At 45.7% G+C, this 21,408-nt stretch overlaps 1 protein-coding gene across 5 annotated transcripts in view; it reads right to left on the bottom strand.

The window, feature by feature from the left end:
- LOC129190196 (protocadherin-1-like) overlaps nt 1-21,408 on the bottom strand; it is a 117,913-nt gene that overhangs the window by 15,673 nt on the left and 80,832 nt on the right. Inside the window, exon 5 of one of the 5 annotated variants that reach the window (XM_054792682.1) lies at nt 6,985-7,022. The exons of 2 other annotated variants lie outside the window; for them this stretch is intronic. In XM_054792682.1, the coding sequence (XP_054648657.1) occupies nt 7,000-7,022 (23 nt within the window). In that variant the 3' untranslated portion in view covers nt 6,985-6,999. Of the gene's footprint in view, nt 1-6,984; nt 7,023-7,406; nt 15,124-16,782; nt 16,842-21,408 lie in introns of those variants that run through there. 2 more of the 5 variants (XM_054792680.1, XM_054792681.1) reach the window with 2 other exon arrangements.

The raw sequence follows: 21,408 nt of genomic DNA, 5'->3' as shown, positions 1-21,408 counted from the left end.
TGTGTGTGACTGCTTTGTGTGTTTTCATGTGTACAGTTGTCCCTCGCCACATCGCGGTTACTGTAAAGGTTATTTCATGTCTAGACGGCCCTAATAATGTTAAAAACCATGTTTAGAAGGTTGTATACAGGTTGTACAACACTGTCTTATATGTCTTATTTTCTCTTATTGTCTTATTGTCTCTTATATGTCTACTATATTGGTTAATACAGTGGAAAGGTGACTATAGGGGTGTTATTTCATGTCTAGAGGGCTCTAATCATGTTAAAAAGGGTATAAACAGGGTTTCTATGCTTTAACTACGAAAATATTCCATTTCTAAATAAGGAATCCCACTTGACGGAAATTCACTTATCATCACGGTCGGGTGGGGAACCAAATAAGCGCCATAAACGAGGGACTAGTGTACTCCTGACATGTGTTGATCTGAATAAATGTGCGTTGTGTGTCAGTGAGGGTAGCTGAGCATCGCTGACGTCATGTTTTAGTTGCAGTGGAGATCCAACAGCGCCTCTGCTGGCTGCAGTGAGGTGTTGCACTCCACCTGACCTCCACTCATCAACAATGACCATCACATGACTCCATGTGTAGTTGTGTTTATGTTGCCTGTGGGGAGTGTGGTGGTGTGTGTTGAAATTGTGTTGTTTAACAATCCAAACACATCTTCAGGTCTTCAGTGTGTGACGGTGACTCTGGTATTCAAAAAAAGATGCAACAAAAAAACGCAGGTTTGTGTCGCACATGCTGCTCAAACCTTTGGCTTGACACGCACACGCACACACACGCACACACACGCACACACGCACACACACGCACACACTGGAGGGGTGAAGTGATGCAGAAAATAAGATTCAAGTTTGTCCCCCCACAACCTTCACTTATTTAGATGCTCCAACTCATACGCACACACGCACGCACGCATGCACGCACACATACACACACACACACACACACACACACACACACACACGCCATGGTAGGAAACAAAGCAGTGTCGTGTTGTGTTTTATCTTGTGGGAGATTAGTCTGCAGATAAGAGGGAGTTCTTATCTGGCGGCTGCAGCGGGTATCGTGTTCTCGTGGCGTCCTCGCCAGCGTAAAGCGAACAAACAGGGCCGACGCCGGTTAAATCTAACGGTGCCCCGGGGCGCCATCCTCCCACAATGCAACGTGGCACACCGCAGCTTTGCCAGAGCTGATGCGACACCGCAGACTCAAATGGAGCGCAAAGTTTGGGCCCACAAAGGATGAGGATGAGGGAGCGTCCGACCGGGCTTTCATTTGCTGTGATGTGCGTTACAACGACAGTCAGCAGCGTCTTCACACGATCCTTCCACAAACGACACAACATCTTGGATGCCAAGTTTCTCTTGGTTAAGCTTTGATGGTTTTATCTCACACTTTCACAACACAAACCAACACAACCACAAAAAGAACACAAACCTCCCGTGGAGCAGAAGCGTCGTATTTATCCGTCAACACGGGAGGGTGTCAGGACATACTCGCATCCACGCAGAAACGCTTACCAGGACCAAAAGGATGCTTTCACAAATCATCACATTAGACGTGTGCGTAGGCCATTTTGTATCCTTGCATTCATTTTCGATGCCGCTTGTCCTCACTGGGGCTGCAGGGGGTGTGCTGACTTTGGGTGAGAGGCAGGGAACATTCTGGACTGGACTTTTAACAAGTGTCATCTTCTTACAAACGACCTGATCTGCCTTTTCCATCGGGCACATTAAGACCAACGACCATTCCTGACTGGGTGGCCAACATGCTAACATGCTAACCACATGTGTGGCCCCATTTTGTATCCATTGAGTTTTCGTTTGTTTCATCTGGGGTGCTGAACATGCACCAAAAGTCACCAGAATTTGTAGATGCGTCAGGACAGGCTAAAGAAAGTGATATTTTGGTGGCCCTGAACACGGACCTCCAAATGACTGTCTGACTTAAAACTCACTCAGGCCGTAGTCCAGTTTTGCCAAATCTGAGAGTCTGTCGTGACAGGATGAACAAAAAAGTCAGCGTAAGCCATGTTGGAAAACACTCGGGTGGCAGACGAGGGATCGTATTTGGACAAACTTACAGTCTTTGACCAAATGAGCCCAAATCGGAACCATGGACACCAGACAGACAACTGACGCTAGCTTGCCAACAGATGGGGGCGGTGCCATACTACGTGGGATGACACCACCAAACGAGCACAGCGACTCTGTTAGAGAAGAGTCAGCCAGTCCGAGGAGTGCCGGCTTAAACGGGTTCGGCTGTGCTGCGATATCATTTTGTAACTTTGAGTCCCGAGCGGATGTGAAAGTTTGGAAAGGCCTGACTGAAAGCATGAGAGGGAAAAAGGACACGCGGTGGTGGCGCTGGTGCACATGATGCCGAACGCCAGCGGGGGCGACGAGAGCATGTTAGCGCCCCGGCTGCCGTGTTTGCCTGAGCGTGAAGGAGGCCTCTCAATATTTAAGGTGAGCTATAGGAAGCGTCTGCGAGTGCGTTTGATTCATTATTCAGCTCCCGCCTTTTCCCGCTCGCGCTCTCATGCTGGGCGCGCGAGATAACAGCTCGGCTTCACGCCTTAATTCTTTTGCATCACAGATTAGAAGAAGGCAAGAAAAAAAACAATCCAGCAGCTACGAGATGCCTTCGTTTCTCCTCTTCCTCAGCGGCGTGTTGTCCCGGCGTTCTGCTTCTCGCCAATTGTTTTATCTTCCCAACATTTACAGCAAAAGCAAGAAGAGAAGATCCGCCTCCAGCGAGCCTCCAACCCGCCAGGATGAAGACGGCGGCCCTAACCTCCTCTCCCTCCACTTCCTCCTCCGCAGTTCAAGCACCCTACAGACAAATGTTCTCATTCTCGCATGGAAACAAAAGAGAAGATAAAAGTCAAAGAAAGGTCTCTGCCGCGTTGGCTGCCTGCGTGACACATGATCGGCTTCCTGGATCACCGTCAACCGCTGCGGGAAATCTCCGGCGAAACCCAACACAAACAAATCCATTTTTCCCGCCGCCTGCACAAGAGGCCTCGTTACGTATGCAAATGAGATTCTCCTCCTCGCTCCGGGCCGCCCCCCCACCCGCTCCCCAGCCAAGCGCCTTATTGGCTCCCGCCCATGCAAATGCAGGCCGAGGCCAAGGATCCATTTACAAAGGAGATACTATAAGAGCGGGGGAGCGAGGCAGCGAGGGAGATAAGGCTGGGAGCCACGCCAGCGAAGAAGAAGAAGGACGAGTCCAAGAGAGTGACTGAAGGCAAAGAGCGGGAATCAAATCAGTGAGCGAGTGAGCGGAGTGAGAGGTCTTTCTATCGTATCTCAGTAGCCAGTGTGAAGATTAGAAGGTTTCGGTCTTCTCCAGGCGAGAGCAGCTTTTACTTCTGATGACATTCCAGATTACACTTCCTTTATTTCTCCACTTCAACAAAACGTCTTCTCAATCTCACACCAGCAGCGCTTCTTTCCTGCCATCCTATCTGCACCGCATCGCTGGCGTCCGTGTCACGTGACGGCGAGCGGCCCTCGTTAAGGTTAGCGGCACGTGCGGCGTCGCCCGGACGATGGGGACAATTTAGTGCAAGGCTGCGTCGCCTCGCCGCTGACGGAAACACGCGTGCAACGAATGAACGATTAATAAATTAGAGGAGGAGGTCGCAGTGATGAGCAGCGGACACGCAGAGCACAAAGAGAAACGGAGGAGAAGCAACACGGACGGGCCGCAAGGAGACGGGACGGCGTGGTGCGCCGCATGCTGATGGATGGCGGGAACAACGCAGTCATAACCTGAAGAGATGTGGTGCCATCTTTTTGATTCAGCCTTCCCGTCGCAGGATATTATTGTCTGCCTGTGACATCAATCACAGCTTTTTACGTTTGCGGCGCACGCTGACAGCCGCTTTGACTTCTTGCTACCGTGTTAAGTAGCACTTTCATCTCCTAGCGGCGCCATCTTTCATTCTTCGCTTCTTCACATCTGGAGTTTCTGCTACTTGTTTCAAGTTGGAGACACCGTGAGGACGTTTAAATCGGTGCTGCTGATGATGGTTCTGCTGTTTGACACTTCAGAACCACATGGCAGCAACATGTGGACCACTGGGAAGGAGACCGTCTTCCTTACGGAAGACAGAGTAGTCTTGCGTTGAGTCAGCAACGACAGAGGACTCATCGTGTCTGACATGTCGAGCCAAGCTGATGACGCTGCAGAGGAGCAACTGCGGTTCCGTCTTTTGCCCAAGGACACATGGTCCACATGGTGACGGAGTGAGGATGAAAGCCACAATGGTCAGGTTGGGAGGTGATCACTGTACCCCAGGAGCTCATGCCAAGCCCACCCTGATGGATGCCAGCTTGTTCATTCCAATCTTTTGGACTTGATGAACCGTGGAATCGTGTCTGGAACCGATTGTCCAAGAAAAACAAACAAGCTTGTCGGTTGTGCTGTTACCAGATGACCTGTCATTATGGGGGAGTTAGGGGTGGGGGGGTCATTTGGTCATACGCTGCATAAAAGGGATTGGTGGAGACGTCCTTGGTGAGGAAAGACTTCTTCTTTCTGTGACTGGAAGTCAGCAGTGTGGCAAAATCATTCAAGGGAGTCTTTTCTTACTTCATTACTTTCAGCTTTTTGTCGCACAAGACACAGACACACACACACACGCACACACATACACACACACGTATCCCCGGGAACTCAACTGAGGCAGCAGGGGTCAAAGACCAGCAGGAAATGGACAGGAAGTGGACCGTGGAGGACTGTACTGGTGTCTGACCGCTATAACTGGAGCAGAAGAAGATCTTCCCTCTGGACAGCACTTCCTCCACATCACACACGCACACGCACACACACGCACACGCACACACGCACACACGCACACACCATGTCCCCAAACCCTTTTCCGCTCTCGTTATTGCAGTGAAAACACACGAACATTTCCAAAACGGGCATCCGGCTGACTGATGTGATGTGACGCCTGACGTGTCCGCACGCCGTTTGCAGTCCGCGCTCACGCTCGCTGTGCCTCGTGGGCCTGGCCCCGCCCCCCGCATTACCACAAGCAGCCTGGCCAATCGGAGGCTTGCGGCTATTAAAAACAACTGAGGAGAAAAACGCGAATGAACGCGATTCCTGCGTCTCCACAAGGAGCTCAGCGTCTTATGTTGCCCCTGTATGTGTGTGTGTGTGTGTGTGTGTTCAGTGTTAAACTGAGCTTGTGTTCAGCATTACAAACATCGTAAGTGATGCTTTGCCCTCACACTGTGTGTGTGTGTGTGTGTGTGTGTGTGTGTGTGTGTGCGTGTGTGCGTGTGCAACACGGGCACCAGCAGCATCAGTGACCCGTGTTCGCCTCAGCGTGTTTTTATCTCTGCCTGTGTGACCCGAATTGTAAACACAGCATCCTCCACTAAGCACGTGTGTGTGTGTGTGTGTGTGTGTGTGTGTGTGTGTGTGTGTGTTGTGAATTAGCAGAAGCCTCCATCTGACCTCACGCATGTACGGCCAGTATGACTGCATGCTGCATATCAATGTGTCTCTTATGTCTCCAGTGTGTGTGTGTGTGTGTGTGTGTGTGTGTGTGTGCAGAGAGGTTAATTGACGGGAGGGCCTCCAAACTGTTGCTCAGGGAACTGTTGCCCCCCCGCCGCCACATCCCCTCATTGACTATTCGGAACCAGGCGTTGCACAAACAAACGGTCGGAGCTGCTGAGCTCCAGGAGGATGAGGGGGGAGAGGCTGCCCGAAGAGGAAGGCTCATGGCTGGGCCCGCTAGACACCCTCTGCTTCAGAGCCAACAACAAGCTAATCCTCACAATGCTAATAGGAGAGGATTAAGCGGGAGAAGACACCCACTCCCTCTGCTGCTCCTCCTCCTCCACTTCCTGTTTGGATGCACTCCTCTTCCTCCTCCAAGGTTCCTCACTAAGAATCCTCCACCACGTTGAGGAGGAAGATGAACTTCACTTGTGGTTGCAAACTGTTGCTCTCTTGCTTTTTCTGAGGCTGACAACTGCCCCCCAACACACACACACACACACACACACGCACACACACACACACACACACACACACACACACACACACCAACAAGGTAATACTGACAATCTCTCCATCCTCCTCCTCCATCACACTCCCCCCTCCTCCTTCATCTTCTCTACAGGTGAGCGGTGAGGTGTTACGAATGCTGGGAGCCAGCAGGCTGGAAAGTGTGTGTGTGTGTGTGTGTGTGTGTGTGTGTGTGTGTGTGTGTGTGTGTGTGTGTGTGTGTGCTGGGGAGTGGATTATCCAGGTTGCAGGACTCGCTGGCAGTCAAGCAGAAAGCTTTAATGAGAAGTCACTGTTTACTTTAGACACACACACACAAGCATGCACACACACACACACACACACACACACACACACACACACACGGTAAGTGGTGGACTAATGGAGGTTGGAAGGTTCCTTCTACAAACGAGTGTGTCGTGGGTGTCCTCATTAAGGAGGACAGGCTGGACACACACTTGCAAAGATGTTGTACATTGGAAGGTGATGCTGACTCTCAAGTTCAGTAGAAGTTGCAGTGACTTTGTTATATTTGTCCCACGCTGCCCCCTGCAGTCGTCCTCTTGCCAGCACGTGACCTATGACCTGAGGTCATGGTGACGTCATCATCGTATTACCATGAAGTAGATTCTTTGAAGTGCACCGTGGAAGTGCAAAACATCTCCACAGGGATTTACCAGGGCTATGAAATCAGTGGCTGTTCGCAATCAGGAGACGTGCGCCCTCTAGTGGCTGCAGACAAAAACGGAGAAGGTCAGGTTGCGTCGTGTGGTGCTACCATGCAGCTGTCCAAGCTTGGTTTGGCTTCCTAGAGCCGCGTAACGGTACATGCATTTCCACACGGGGCACATTGAAAGTGAGGGACAGGAAGTGTTTATGGCGCACCCTCGCTAAACAAACACAGTCCAGTCTGATAGTGCCAAGGAGAAGCCAGAGCTTGAAAAGCCTCGTCCGTGGTTAAAAGTCTCCTGGCCTTCCTGCTGAAATACATAAACAAAGACGAGTGGATAAGATGAAAGCAGTGTGCCTCTTTTGGTCAGTAGGGATGGGGGCGGGGCTGCAAGCTGCACCTATTAATACTACACTTCAACCAATAAGAAAGTTTACGGCTCTCACGGACATACATTTAAAAAAATGTGGCTTTCATGGCTCTCCTAGCCAAAAAGGTTCCCGACCCCTGCTGTAGGTAATGAGAGTACTTAACCACCAACGATACAACAACAAAGTCAGGGCATAAAATATGTATTCATGTGCACATTAGGCTTGGTAACGATAAGCCGGTGTTACTGGATATCTGATTAGCCGGTGGAAGCTTCCTGTATCCATAATAATCAGCCAACCCTAACCCTAACCCTAACCCTAACCCTAACCCTAACCCTAACCCTAACCCTAACCCTAACCCTATTGAAAGAGAAGCAAGGGTTAAGGTTAGAGTTACTACTTATTTACTAGTCACCGCCTAGCTAATCACTGCAAAACATTTTCAACACATTTCACATATCGAATTGTATAGAATCGTGGTGTTTTTGTAAATCTATTGTTTTTGAATTGTATCGTAACCTGTGTACCTAAAGTGTGTGAGTGAAGAGTGAATCATTATCACGAAAAGATTTACATCCCTATTGCACATGAGAAGATGGAACATCAGCAGCCGCCTACTTAAAAGTCCACTTGCTTCTCTACGCTTCTGCTACACGCACACGCACACAGACACACACACTCGTGTGACAAGATGGATGGCTGCAGCTATGCACACACACGCACGGAGAGGTGTTGGTGTGCGGTGGTCTCGTGTCCAGAGAGTAGGATGGTGATTAGTGTTGGGATTCTGGGACGGTGGCCTCAGTTTTCATTAACAGCCATAAACACACTTGTGCTGCACCACCGAGACCTCATGTGCATGTGAGTGTGTGTGCACGTGCGTGAGCATGTGCGTGCATCTGGTCGAGCTTTGTCGCTGCTTTGAAGACAAACCAGCGAAAGGGAGAGCGAGAGAGAGAGATGTTGTTTATCATGGCAGTAATTAAGCCCGCTGTTCAACTTTAATTAAAATATAACAGCAGCACTAAGTAGCAACACACACACACACACAACATGTTAGGCTCACTATTTGCCAAAAAACGATAAAGAAAGAGAACAAAATATGACGGAAACCTGGGCTGCCCTCAAAAATCGCTCACACACACGCACGCACACACACACACGCACGCACACACACACGCACACACACACACACACACACGCACACACACACACGCACACACACATGCACACACACACATTAGTTCATGATCCAGGAAAAGACCTTCAAGCAAACAAGAGAAAATAGAACATTATGCTAACCAGTCTCAAGTCACCAAGATGGTGATTGGTGTTTGTGTGTAGTAGAGGTAACGTATAACCTACTGAGGTACAGAGAACAAGCATCATAACGTAACATCATATATCATCACCTACCTCGCTTTGAAGGTGACGTCTGGGTTCATTTTGGCTACGGTGAGGAAACAACATGCTTGGCTTTGTGTGTAAACAACTTGAATGACTTTTTCAAAAACAAAACATAAAAATTAGGGGTGCACGATAATTATCTGGCCGACATGAGAAATTTATGACGTCATACCAATAAATCCATCCATACATTCATTCCATTTTCTTCAGTTTATCCAGGTTTGGGTCTCAGAAGTCCAGTCTTCCCGGTCCCCGACCACCTCCTCCAGCTCCACCAGGAGGACAACAAGGCGTTCCCAGGCCAGCTGTGAGACATAGTCCCTCCAGCGCGTCCTGGGTCTGCCCCGGGGCCTTCCCTCGGCTGCACATACCCAAACACCTCACCAGGGTGGCATCCAGACTAGATGCCCGAGCCACCTCAACTGGCTGCTCTCCATGTGCAGAAGCGGTGGCTCTACTTTGAGCTCCTCACCCTCTCTCTTAGTCCAGCCACCCTACGGAGGGAACTCATTTCATCTGCTTGTATCTCCATCTCCTTCTTACGGTCAAGACCCAAAGCTCATGACCATAGGTGAGGGTGGAAACATAGATGGGGGGGTAAATTGAGAGCTTTGCCTTCCGGCTCAGGTCTCTCTTCAGCACAACAGTCCGGTACAGCGACCGCGTTACTGCAGACGCTGCACCAATCTGCCTGTCCACCTCACGCTCCCTCACTGCTTGAAGAAGAACCAGAGATACTTGAACTCCTCCACCTGGGGCAGCACCTCATTCCCAACCCGGAGGGAGCAATCCACCCTTTTCCCACAGAGAACCATGGCCTCGGATTTGGAGGTGCTGAGTCTCATCCCAGAAGCTTCACACTCAGCTGCAAACCACCCCAGTAAACACTGAAGGTCACAGCCCGGTGAGGCCATCAGGACGCATGGACGTACTGCTGGCAATGCCAACCAGGCTCCTGCTCCGGTTAGGGTTAGGGTTAGGGTTAGGACCCAATGGCACGTAGTAGCGCCACCAATCCCGTACTCCCGAAGCACCCCACAAGGTGTCCAGGGTCCAATGCCTTTTCCAAGTCTACAAAGCACATGTAGACCAACTGGGCAAACTCCCACGTAACCGCCAGTACCCTTGCAAGGGTGTAGAGCTGGTCCAGTGTTCCACGACCGGGACGAAAGTTGGAACACACCCTCCGGTCACCCTTCTTGAAAAGGGGAACCACCACCCCGGTCTGCCAATCCAGAGGTACTGTTCCCGACTTCCACGCAATGTTGAAGAGACGTGTCAACCAAGACAGTTCCTAGCATCCGATAAATCCGATAACATTAAAAATACTGTAGCTCTGATAACCAATCATTTAAAAAAAGGCTCCCATAAGTCAACATTACCCCTCTACTGTGCAGGTAAGCAAATCAAGCGCTCTTTTTTTCTCCTACTTGTGAAAAAAAAAAAAGCTGTCAAACTCCATCATATAAACTGCTCCAAAAATCTTGTACAATAACCGTGCAATAAACCGTGCAATAAACCTGCGACTTGATCAACATGTACACAGTAGTAAATCGTGTAATAAAGTTTTATTGCCTACACACGTTGTCTACACTCTTGTGTGCTTTTTCTGCTTTTGCTGCTGTAAACCTGGAATTTCCCCTTTGTGGGACTAAGAAAGGCATACAGTATCTTATCTTATCTTATCTTATCTTATCTTATCTTATCTTATCTTATCTTATCTTATCTTATCTACGTTCTTCTTCTACTTTTGCAAACCTTAAATGACCACTTTCTCTCATAATGTTAAGACTTTCTTCTCTAGTAACTTGTTCATCTTGCAAAATTGCAATCGTTTCTTGTAAAATTATTTATTTGGTAATATTACTGCTTTTTCCTTTGCAAAATTGCAGTTTTTGCTCATAAAAACACGTATATTTTTTCATAATATTACGGTACAGCTTTATTTTGATGATATTATGGAATTCATCTTGTAAAATTGCAATCATTCTTTGTAAAATTCACATTTTTCATGATATTTTTTGCTCATCAAAATGACACAAATTGAAAATTTATGTACATCTATTTTTGATAATATTCCTGCTTTTTCTTTATAAAATTGCAGTATTTACTCATACAAATGTGTACTTTTTCCTTCTAATATTACAGCAGAGCTTTATTTTGATAATACTATGACATTCACCTGGTCAAATTGCCATCATTTTATGTAAAAGTCACATTTTCATGTCATTTTTTCCTCATACAACTGCAGCAGTTCCTCATAAAACTGACTTTTCCTTGTAGAAGTGCGATTTTATTGTGGTAATATTCGTTCATCTTGCAAAATTGCAATCATTTCTGCAATTTATTTGTCGTAAATGTACAACGTTTTCATTTTTTTTTGTTGCAACGTCGTAATATTTTAATGTAAAATTCCAACTTTTTTCTGAGAAAAATCTGTAAAATTGCCTAAAACATATGAAATTGAAGGGGCTGGGAGGCGTGTGTGGCGTAGGTTGAGGTCCACGCAGCGTCGCACGTGGATGGATGGCGAGTGAAAGGTCATGTGACGGGACGGACGAGCTCAGCGCTGCTTTATTGTGTCAAAAAGGTGCGCGTACAAAGAAATACATTCACAGGAAGAAGAGCGGCTCAGCTCGCACGCCAGCGACATCCCATAATGATAACACACACACACATCAGCGGAAACAGCGTTACACACTACATACAGCCGTCCCGTCGCCGCTCAACTGGTAGTCCTTGGTTAATTAATCCTAACGAGAAGCCGGAGCTTTCATTGACAGCTGAGCGGTGGGCGGGACTCAGGATAGATAAATAGCTAGATAGATCCTACACATTCTACGTTACATAGTAACACCTTCCAGTTTATGAACATGCGTCAGAGCGGTAATAAGCGTTAATTGACAGGTCATTAACATGTCGTCGCTGATTGGAGGATGGAGTTGGCGAAGTGGGAGCACAGTTTGACCACCTGCTGGTAAGTTATGTTGAAATGTGATTTTTGAGTGACAAGGTATGTCAAAGAACGCTTATTATGCAGTGAACCGATGTTACCAACGTTAGCTTAGCACAGACACTGCACATCTACCACGTCGCTACTTGCTAGTGACGTTAGCCTAGCCACAGGCTGAGACTGAGCCGGCCAAATGAGAAGGTTGGATATTTTTACACCAAACCGCCGATAAACACCAGAGACCTCAAACGAGACGACAACGTCGACCGCTATAAACTTCCTGAAAGATTTCAACAACAACAGAGAGCTAACAATGAAGGCTAAAGGTCACACATTCAAACTGTATCTGTCTTTACTCAACACTTTACTAACATGCCGCCAAGTCCGAGTCAGCACTCGCCTGCTGGACACTTAAGGTGAAAAATGTCTTTAGTCCTGCCATGCTTACAAATCTTCTTCTTTCAAGCCACAAGAAGCCAGAAAAAGACACGATGTGTGTTCAAATGTGCTCTATGACGCCATCAAGTCCTTCAGTGATGTGCAGGAAACATTTAGGAGTGCTTGTCATGTGACAGTCATGTGACTATCCCAGGATATGCTATCCCCAAATGGCAGTGTGTCGTTTCCAAAACGTTCTTCTTTTTTTTTTTTTTTTTACCATGAAATCTCTTTTTAACAATCGTGATGCTTGAATAGTGTGTCAAATATTACAGTTCAACCCTTCTTGCTATATTTCTTCAATCAATTCATGGAAAACAAGCTACAGAAACTAGCTAGCTTTTAGACATAAGAAGCTATGGTGTGTCCCCAAAATGGCAGTGTGTCAACAGGTAAGCTAGCTCATTTCCAACAGCTTAGTTGTAGCATGAAAGCTCACTTTAAATCCATGTAACAATTGTAATGCTTTAATAGGATGTCAAATATTACAATTCACCTCTTCTTGCTATATTTCTTCAATGAATTCACAGAAAACAAGCTACAGAAGCTAGCTAGCTTGCCACGGTGTGTCCCCAAAATGGCAGTGTGTCAACAGGTAAGCTAGCTCTTTTCCGAAAGCTTCTTTTATGCCATGAAAGCTCATTTTAAATCCATGTAACAATTGTAATGCTTTAATAGGATGTCACATATCACAATTCAACCATTCTTAGTATATTTCTTCGATCAATTCAAAGAAAACAAACTACAGAAACTAGATAGCTTTTAGCCATAAGAAGCCACGGTGTGTCCCCAAAATGGCAGTGTGTCAGGTAAGCTAGCTCATTTCCAAAAGCTTATTTGGGGCATGAAAGCTCATTTTAAATCCATGTAACAATTGTAATGCATTAATAAGGTGTCAAATATTACAATTCAACTCTTCTTACTATATTTCTTCAATGAATTCACAGAAAACAAGCAAGCAACATATCACAAGCTGCCTTTTAGCCTTCAAATTGCTATGGAAAGTAACGTATTTGTCATAACTATGCTAATAAGACACTCAATAAATGTCACTCTTGTGGTATTAAGCAGAAACAAACCGCCAAGATGAGGAGCACGTTAACGCCCAATGTGACGCACGGTGGAGCCCGTTTAAGTCGACATCGACTCAGGTCAACATAAGCAAAACTAGCATTGCTTGTGCATTTCCTTGTAATGAAACTGTACTGTATTGAGTCTGCACGGGTGTAGAGGGGCGTGGTCACGTGGGCACAGGTAGGTGTGTACGCTTACGTACGCGAAAGCAATAAATGGCGCACTTGCTTGTGCCGGGGAGGAAGGAGGAGAGAAGAAAGCCTGGGAAGCCGTCATCTTTGTTGACCGTTTTGTCGCACATTTACACACGCGTTTCTTTTGTGTTCTTCTTTTGCATGAGCACGTTTCCTTACACTGCTGCACGCCATCTGCCATCACTTCACATGCCAAGTATTCGTTTGGTGTTATGGTTATCGAAACGTATTATCATAAACCCACCACAGCACGGTATCTTCTCCAGTGTCTCAGTTAAACGCGTCATCAAGACGGAGGACCCATCAGCGGCAAAAAGGTACGAGGACGCCACATTACTTGCTAGTTGCTGCACCGTTCTTTCACATGGCTGCTTTGAGCAGGTGAGAAAGTGTCACCACCTAATTGAAGATACAATACCACATTCATTTGCAGGTTTGGAATATTAACACTATTTCAAGTAAATGATTCATTGTGGGAAGATATACCACCCTCTCTTCATCCTGTTTTTCTATTGCATTTTTAACTCATTTTTTGATCATTTATTCTGAAGTATGTCAGCATTATTAATCATTTCTACCTGATTCCCTTACAAAAACCAAGGAACCTAGGAAACGTCACCTGCACTGTCCAGCATCCAGGTATTTATTTCACACTCACACTGCTTGCATTTTTGGCTAAAAAGTTACTGAATCCATTTAAAGTTCCTGAATCGTTTTCAATCGTGTTGTTCTAAATGAACCAATATCGTCCTTGAATCGTATCGGCGACCACGAATCGTGATATACATCAAATCGTTATTAAAACAAATCCTTGCACCCCTCCTACATATCTAGATGCGTACGTATCAGCAGCTCCAAATGCAAAGAAAAAGCACGCGCCTGAAAATCTATTTACTAAGACTACCGCGCCTCTCGCCTGAAGTCAGCTGGGATAGGCTCCAGCGTACCCCTGCGACCCTAATGAGGAGAAGCGGCATAGAAGATGGATGGATGGATGGATGGATCTACTTTCTGGGATTTCCCAGCACACTTAAATGCTGATAAGAATACCCACCTATTGTTTTTCTTTGTCTTCCTGTTTGTTTACACCACACACACACGCATAATAAAGAGGCTGTGAGGAGTTTGGGGTGTCAGTGAATGCACCTCGAGGATGGACAGATGTTTGTGAGCAGGAGATGCGGTACATATGTGCCGCTGGAACGGCACTGCAGCTGACGTGTTACGGTGGGAATACGTTTATAAAAGAGCGTCAGAGTGTGTGTGAGGCGGTGCTAACTACGCTAGCACGCTAGCAACTGGAACGTTTTAACAAAATGATTTCATTAGTCATCGAAATGAGCCCTTTGGCTTGTATGTGAGTCGACGTCGACTTAAGCGGGCACTAAGAGGAGCACGTAAACGTGTCGTACTTTAAACATAACGTGACACGTCTACAACATGGATGACAAAAACATCACAAATGTCACTTGGTCTCTATGCACTCCATCCTTTTAGCTTCAAGAGGAACCATTCTGGCTTCTTGTGGGTTAAAAGACTTCTTCACACCGCCCACCGTCTCCTCCTTGAGAGGAACAGTGTCCCGCAAATCAAAACTCCTCACGTGAGCGTGGAGTAGGAAAAAGCAAGAAGGAGCAAAGCCACGATAATCCAGCGAGTCCATGGGAAGCTTCCTTTCCATCCATGCACGGAGAAGAAGCAAACCTTCACGTCCTTCTCCTGCTTCTCAACATGTTCTCCTTCTTCCAAGAAACAAAAACCACCACGGAGGAGCCAGGAGGGAAACATCCTCGACTGCAGCAAAGACGGGGGGGGAAGCTTGACGACTTCATGTTGTCAAAAGTTTCAAAGTGAGAAAGAAGAAAAAGAAGAAGAAGAAGCTTTGATGCTCTTTGTGTCTTTAGTTTTTGTCTTAAGGCAGGCGTTTTAGTCCGGCCGCCCGGCGCTCCGGCTGACTGCTGGACGGCGCTGCACCTACAAGAGGATAGACACGCACGTCTTACACCTCAGGTACGCAACGCACAAAGAACATTCCATGCAGAAAAAACTTCATCAAAAAAAGCCAAAAAATGGAGCATCAATTCAAAACTGCTGAGAGGAAAAAAAGCAAAAAGAAGCTGCCTTAAAAAAATGTGCAATGAACCTAAATGAATCGTTACGGCAGATAAAAGGTACATTAGTAACCCTTTCTTCCACAGCCGAATACGCTGAACTCATCCACTCATGACTCATCATCAGCATTCACCTCATGGACTTCACACTTTATGACGAGCAAGGAAACATCAGCAACCAAACACAAATAGTGTAGTGGGAGCAAGAACAGGAGACTTTGGAGGAATGAAATATGCTGCCTTTGTCTATTATAGTGTCAGCAAAGTACAAACACAACACATAAACACACTAAAACGGACTAAAATGACCTGAAATGCACTAAAATCACACCTAAAATGCACTAAATGTGCCTAAAAATGCACAAAAACAAAACTAAATGCACCAAAAACGCACTAAAATAAACTAAAATGAAATAAAACTAAAATACACTAAAACGCACCTAAAACACACATAAAAATGCACAAAACAAGCTCAAAGCGCCTAAAACACACCTAAAACACACAAAAATGCACCTAAAAACATAAACACATTAAAGGCACATAAAACACACTAAAACACACCTAAAATGCACTGAAATGCTCATAAACACACAAAAACACACCTAAAACACACTAAAATGCACCTAAAAACACATACACACATAAAATGCACATAAAAACACACTAAACGTACCTAAAATGCACTGAAATGCTCATAAACACACAAAAACTCATTAAAACACACCTAAAAGACTCTAAAATGCACCTAAAAACACACAAACACATAAAACGCACATTAAAACACCTCTAAAATGCACCTAAAAACACAAGAACTCATTAAAACACACCTAAAACAAACTAAAATGCACATAAAAACATTCAAATGTACCTAAAACACACTAAAACTCATATTCCTCATCTTGTTTTGTGTGGGACTTTACTGGGGGGGTACTTCTATTGTTGTTGTTTCCAACATTATTAGCTGTGTTTTTCTTTCATGGATATTTTTCTTCGATATTTTCTTCTTATCTTATTTGTGTTTATTCGCAGCTGTGTGTGTGTGTGTGTGTGTGTGTGTGTGTGTGTGTGTGTGTGTGTGTGTGTACTTATTACTGTGTGGGATCGTTTATGCTTGCTCCTTATGGTCTTTTTATTTGCTACAACAGGAAAGAGTTTTTGGTTCCCAAGCAGGATTGCGGTGTCTGCATTGGGTGTAAAAGGCAAAGCGCCCATCACACATGTCATGTGACCTGGTGGTGGTTCCTGGACCGTGCAAGCATGTTCTGACTTCTTCTTCTTCTTTTCGTCTTCCCTCATGTTGTCGTCCATGTTTTTCCTTCCCTCCTCCTCCTCCCATCCCACCCGTGGCGGGAGCATCTGCTCCTGATAAAGCGCACGTCGTCCCCGTTTAACGCCGCCTCCCTCTGGCCACTTTGTTAGACATCCTCAGCACCTCCTCCTCCTCCTCCTCCTCCTCCAGATGTCATTGAGTGGGAAGTGGGTCACATGGGCGGCGAATGAAAGGCGGCTAGCTCGCAGGCATCTTTGAGCGCAACATTTAAAGGTGAGGCGGAGAGGAAGAGGTGAGACTCGGAGATGATGCTGATGATGAAGCAAACATAAAAGTTTGGGAAATATGCTCGGGAAAGACAAAAGAGCAAACAAAAATAAAAGTACTTCATAGATTCAGAGGTGAAATGTTGTATTTTGGAAGGTTTGCGAGGAGGCTTGGCTGCGTGTGCTGCTAGTGAATAAAATAACGCTAAATAGATTTCCAAAGCACATACGGGGTGTCCCTAACGTGTGCACACACACGCAAACATACACAATATTACACAATTACACTAACCCCTCCTTTATGGTGGTTAATTGGTGCCGCCAAACAGGATTCCTCATTTATAAATGAAATATTTCCATAGCTAGAGCATAGAAAACCTGTTTATGACATTCTAAATATACTTTTTAACATGATTAAAGCCCTCCAGACATGAAATAATATCCTTGCCACCTTCTAAATACTGTTTTTTAACATGATTAAAGCCTTCTAGACATGAAACACTATCCTTGCCAACTTCTAAATACTGTTTTTAACATGATTAAAGCCTTCTAGACATGAAATACTATCCTTGCCAACTTCTAAATACTGTTTTTAACATGATTAAAGCCTTCTAGACATGAAATAACACCCCTATAGTCCCCTTTCACTCGTATTCTCCAATATAGTAGACATAAGAGAATATAAGATATCAATTTGCGTGTTTACTATAAATGAGCTGAGGGCAGACAGGAAGTGATGCCAGGGCTCAGAGTTGAGTGTGAGCTCGGGTGAGGCTAACGGCCACAAAATCAGCCCATGTTTTCATTTTTATTATGATTACTATTATTATTTGCTAGGGATTGTTGTGCCTGTTGTGAGATCATTCAAAGCTGCAATAAAAGCCTGGTGTTCCACTGATCATGTCTGGTGCTTGTGTGTCTCAACCAACATGACAGTGACATTACTGACACCTAGTGACCAGCGCACACTACTGCATATTGTCAATGGGTTAGGGTTATATTTTGGTTCGTTTATCTATTTTGATGCTTGGAAATGATTCATTTAGGCAAACCAGTACATAAGATTTGCTAAAATATGCTTGCTTTCACTAATAATTTAGTATAACATTGTCACTTATTCAGGTTGGAAATTAAACCCCCCCACAAAACTAAAGCAAGGAGTTGTTTTGTCCCACTGTGGTAGTGCAAGGTTAGCGTGTCGTGTACAGCTGAACGTATGTGAATGTCACCATGGTGTCGCTTGGCTGTTGTGGAAAACATTTGGAACAAAAACGCTGCCTCCAATAAAAGCTGTGAAAATGATAAATAGTCTTTGTCCGTCAAGGACGCCTCACAATTACTGCGCTCACGCTGCTCACCTGCTTTGTATGCACACGCACGCACACGCACGTGCACACACGCTCGCTTCTTCCATCCCACAACACAAACTTAGCACGTCTGCGCAGCAGGTCGGAGGTCACGGTGAAAAAGTCAGCGACTGCTAGCGGCCGGCAGAGACATTTCCTGCAGATGTTCTCACGTCTCTGCGGTGTGTGTGTGTGTGTGTGTGTGTGTGTGTGTGTGTGTGTGTGTGTGTGTGTGTGTGTGTGTGTGTGTGTGCGTGTGTGCTGCACTTGAACAACAGTGCAAACTAAAGTAGGCTGTATGGCAAACTTTCACACATCAACATTCTATACGACTTCTCCTGGTTGGCGGACGTACGCGGTTCCGGCATATAACCGAAACATCATAACGTGTGATGGATGGACGAAATGTGTCTTATTTGCTGTCTTCCTCTTTAAGACACGTTTTGTGCGGGAGTCACTTCCTGTGAGACGCGCGGTGCAGGAAATGGAGTAAACATTTGCGCTATGCTAATCAGCGTGCTGTGTACAAAGCTAGCTAGAAAGCAAACAAGCATCCTGCCAGTTTCACCACGGCTGAGCGGTGCGGCTGCAGCGCGTACGAGTGTCGACTGCCGCTCTAGAGTTTCATCTGCCTGGCAATAAGCATTGTACACGGCCGTATACGTGACTAATTACACTTCCAGCAGGAGACACCTTCAACTTTTCTCCACCGTAAAGTCGCCCTTGCTGTGGAGTGGCCCTCCAATCAGAGGATGGGCTAAAACTGCAGCATCATTTGTAGCCTTTAAAGAAGACAAAAGGCCGAGAGAGGAGCAGAGAAGACGAGCAGCTTCAAGGGCAATCATGAAAGGAATAAAAGAGTGGCTAAATGCAAACGTTCACTAGTGAAGGAACGAAGTCCAAACGTTACCACCGAGCTACGAGTCTGCAGCTCATTAAATGACCCCCGGCTGCAGCGACTTCATTAAACTCAACTCACTGAACCACAGGAAACCACACGGAACCGATACGTTCACCTTTTATTGCAAGCACACACACACGAGCTCATTTGTTCCTCTTGGGTCATGGAAGGCAAACGCCTGCAAAGCACCATCGCACTTCATAAACACCAAAGCACCGCTAGCACGCCTCCTGGTAACCACCTTTCATGGTTACGTACGCACTCCAAACAAAGTATCAATACTCCACAAACAGAAAAACACAACTAGTTACAAGCATGTGGCAAAAAAAAATTTGTAGATGCAAGAATACGTAGATGCAAGAATACGTAGGCGGAAGAATACGTAGATGCAAGAATATGTAGATGAACAAATATGTCGTCATGCATCGCTACACTGAGGAAGGACAAATCAGTTTGTTTTTTTTTAGTGAACATTTTCCCCTGAATGATGTCTCCCAAGTGTGAGGCAGACTCTTTTGATGGCAGTGCGTCCAAGAAAAGGAAAGTGAAAAGTGAAGTGAGACATGGTAAAATGTGTAGAAACCACGATTGGTTGCATGCCCACTCCAAGCCGCTCCAAGGGTAAAGATGGTATCTTTGAACATGTGAGATGATCTGTTCCTATGAAATGGAAAGTGATAACCAAGCAGCGTAGCGTTCTCATTATTGAGCCTGTCTCTCCCTCCCTTGCAACGCCCCTTCCAGTGTGTATTTCATCCTTTTTATGACGGTATTTTCTATGTACTTGGTGTGTTGTGTGTACAGTGTGAGTACTTGGGTGTTAGCATTTAGCTATCAAAGTTGTCTTATATTAAAACGTGACTTACATCAAGGTCGTAGGAACGGAAGTCGGACGCAGACGGAGGGCGTGGTGTCGCCTGACAGAGAAGTTCACTGCAAAGTGACCGAATCAACCTCATTCAGGACGTAACAGGATGGCGCCTGTTCAGGGTGGGTGTATTTTACCGTACTTCTCAGTGTCAACACACTTATGCACTCGAAAGAGTAAGTGTACTAAGTGCACCAATTGAGACACAACACAAATTCTTGGGTCAGATGAGCAATGGGTTAAGAAGGAAATAAATCAAAGGTTTAGAAACAAAACCAGTGTTTGTTGCAGGAAGTGTGAAGTGAGCTCGCTGCACCGGAGGCTTTTTGGAATTGGAGACAGGCGTTCACTCGCGGAGCAGAGGCTGGCGAGTCGTGCGTCCACCTCCGTCCACACTGTGTGCACAAAAGGGGAAACACAAAGGCGGCGAGGTCTCTGTGGCGTTTTTACGCCGGTGAAGGTTGTCTGGCTTGGCGAAAAGCAAAATTCAACGCAAGTCAAATGCCGACGCGGCTCGCCTGTCAGGCCTGTGATAATGTAACCCTGGCGAGCCGCAGCCTTCCTTTTCACGCCGCACAATGCATCGCACGCCGCTTCTGTCCAATGCTTAAGGGGATCGCTGCTTCACATGCTTCCTGATGGGCACCCGCAGCTTACACTGTGCCCACTTTATGTTTACATCTCCAATGCTGAGCTTCACATGTGACCATGTTCGTGTTAGACTGTACTCGGTCATTACTTAGTGTGCTAACTTCAATAATCAATGTGCATGAACATTACTCCATAATAATCAATGTTTTTTACTTATTACTTGCAGTACACACAGTTTGTCAAACATTCCACTATTCAAGAGATTCAAGAGTTTTATTGTCATATGCACAGTAAAACAGCAGTTATCCCATCCAATGAAATTCTTATTCTGTTCATTCTCCCAAGAAAAGAAAGAAAACACAAGAAAGAATAAGAACATAAGAAACATAAATACCAATAAATTAAGCAACAACAACAGAAGAGACATTAATACAGATAAATAATACAAATAAATAAATAAATAAATAAATAAATAAATAAATAAATAAATAAAGTGCTATGAGTGTGTGCGTGTGTTGCGTGCGGCGTGTGCGAGTGCTTCGTTGAGAAGCCTGATGGCCTGTGGGTAAAAGTTGTTTGCCAGCCTTGTGGTCCTGGACTTCAAACTCCTGTAGCGTCTGCCTGACGGTAGGAGTGTGAATAATGAGTGTTGTGGATGTGTGCTGTCCTTGATGAGGTTGTGTGTTCTGCGTAGGACTCTAGTTTTATAAATGTCTTGCAGTGCATGTGCACACTATAGCATAACTGCACGTATGTCAATAACATAAATAAGTTGAGACTATTTATCTTGAGACTATTTTTCTAGTGGCATGCTTCAGCTAGCAGCTAGCATGAGCTAAAGTAAGCTAACAGCGACTTTATGGCTGCGCTGTGCTTTTACCAGCTCATCCTTTGCGTTAATGTTGC

Source organism: Dunckerocampus dactyliophorus, chromosome 11 (assembly GCF_027744805.1).
Source record: "Dunckerocampus dactyliophorus isolate RoL2022-P2 chromosome 11, RoL_Ddac_1.1, whole genome shotgun sequence".
Taxonomy (NCBI): Eukaryota; Metazoa; Chordata; class Actinopteri; order Syngnathiformes; family Syngnathidae; genus Dunckerocampus; species Dunckerocampus dactyliophorus.
This window is presented reverse-complemented; position numbering and strand designations above follow the sequence as displayed.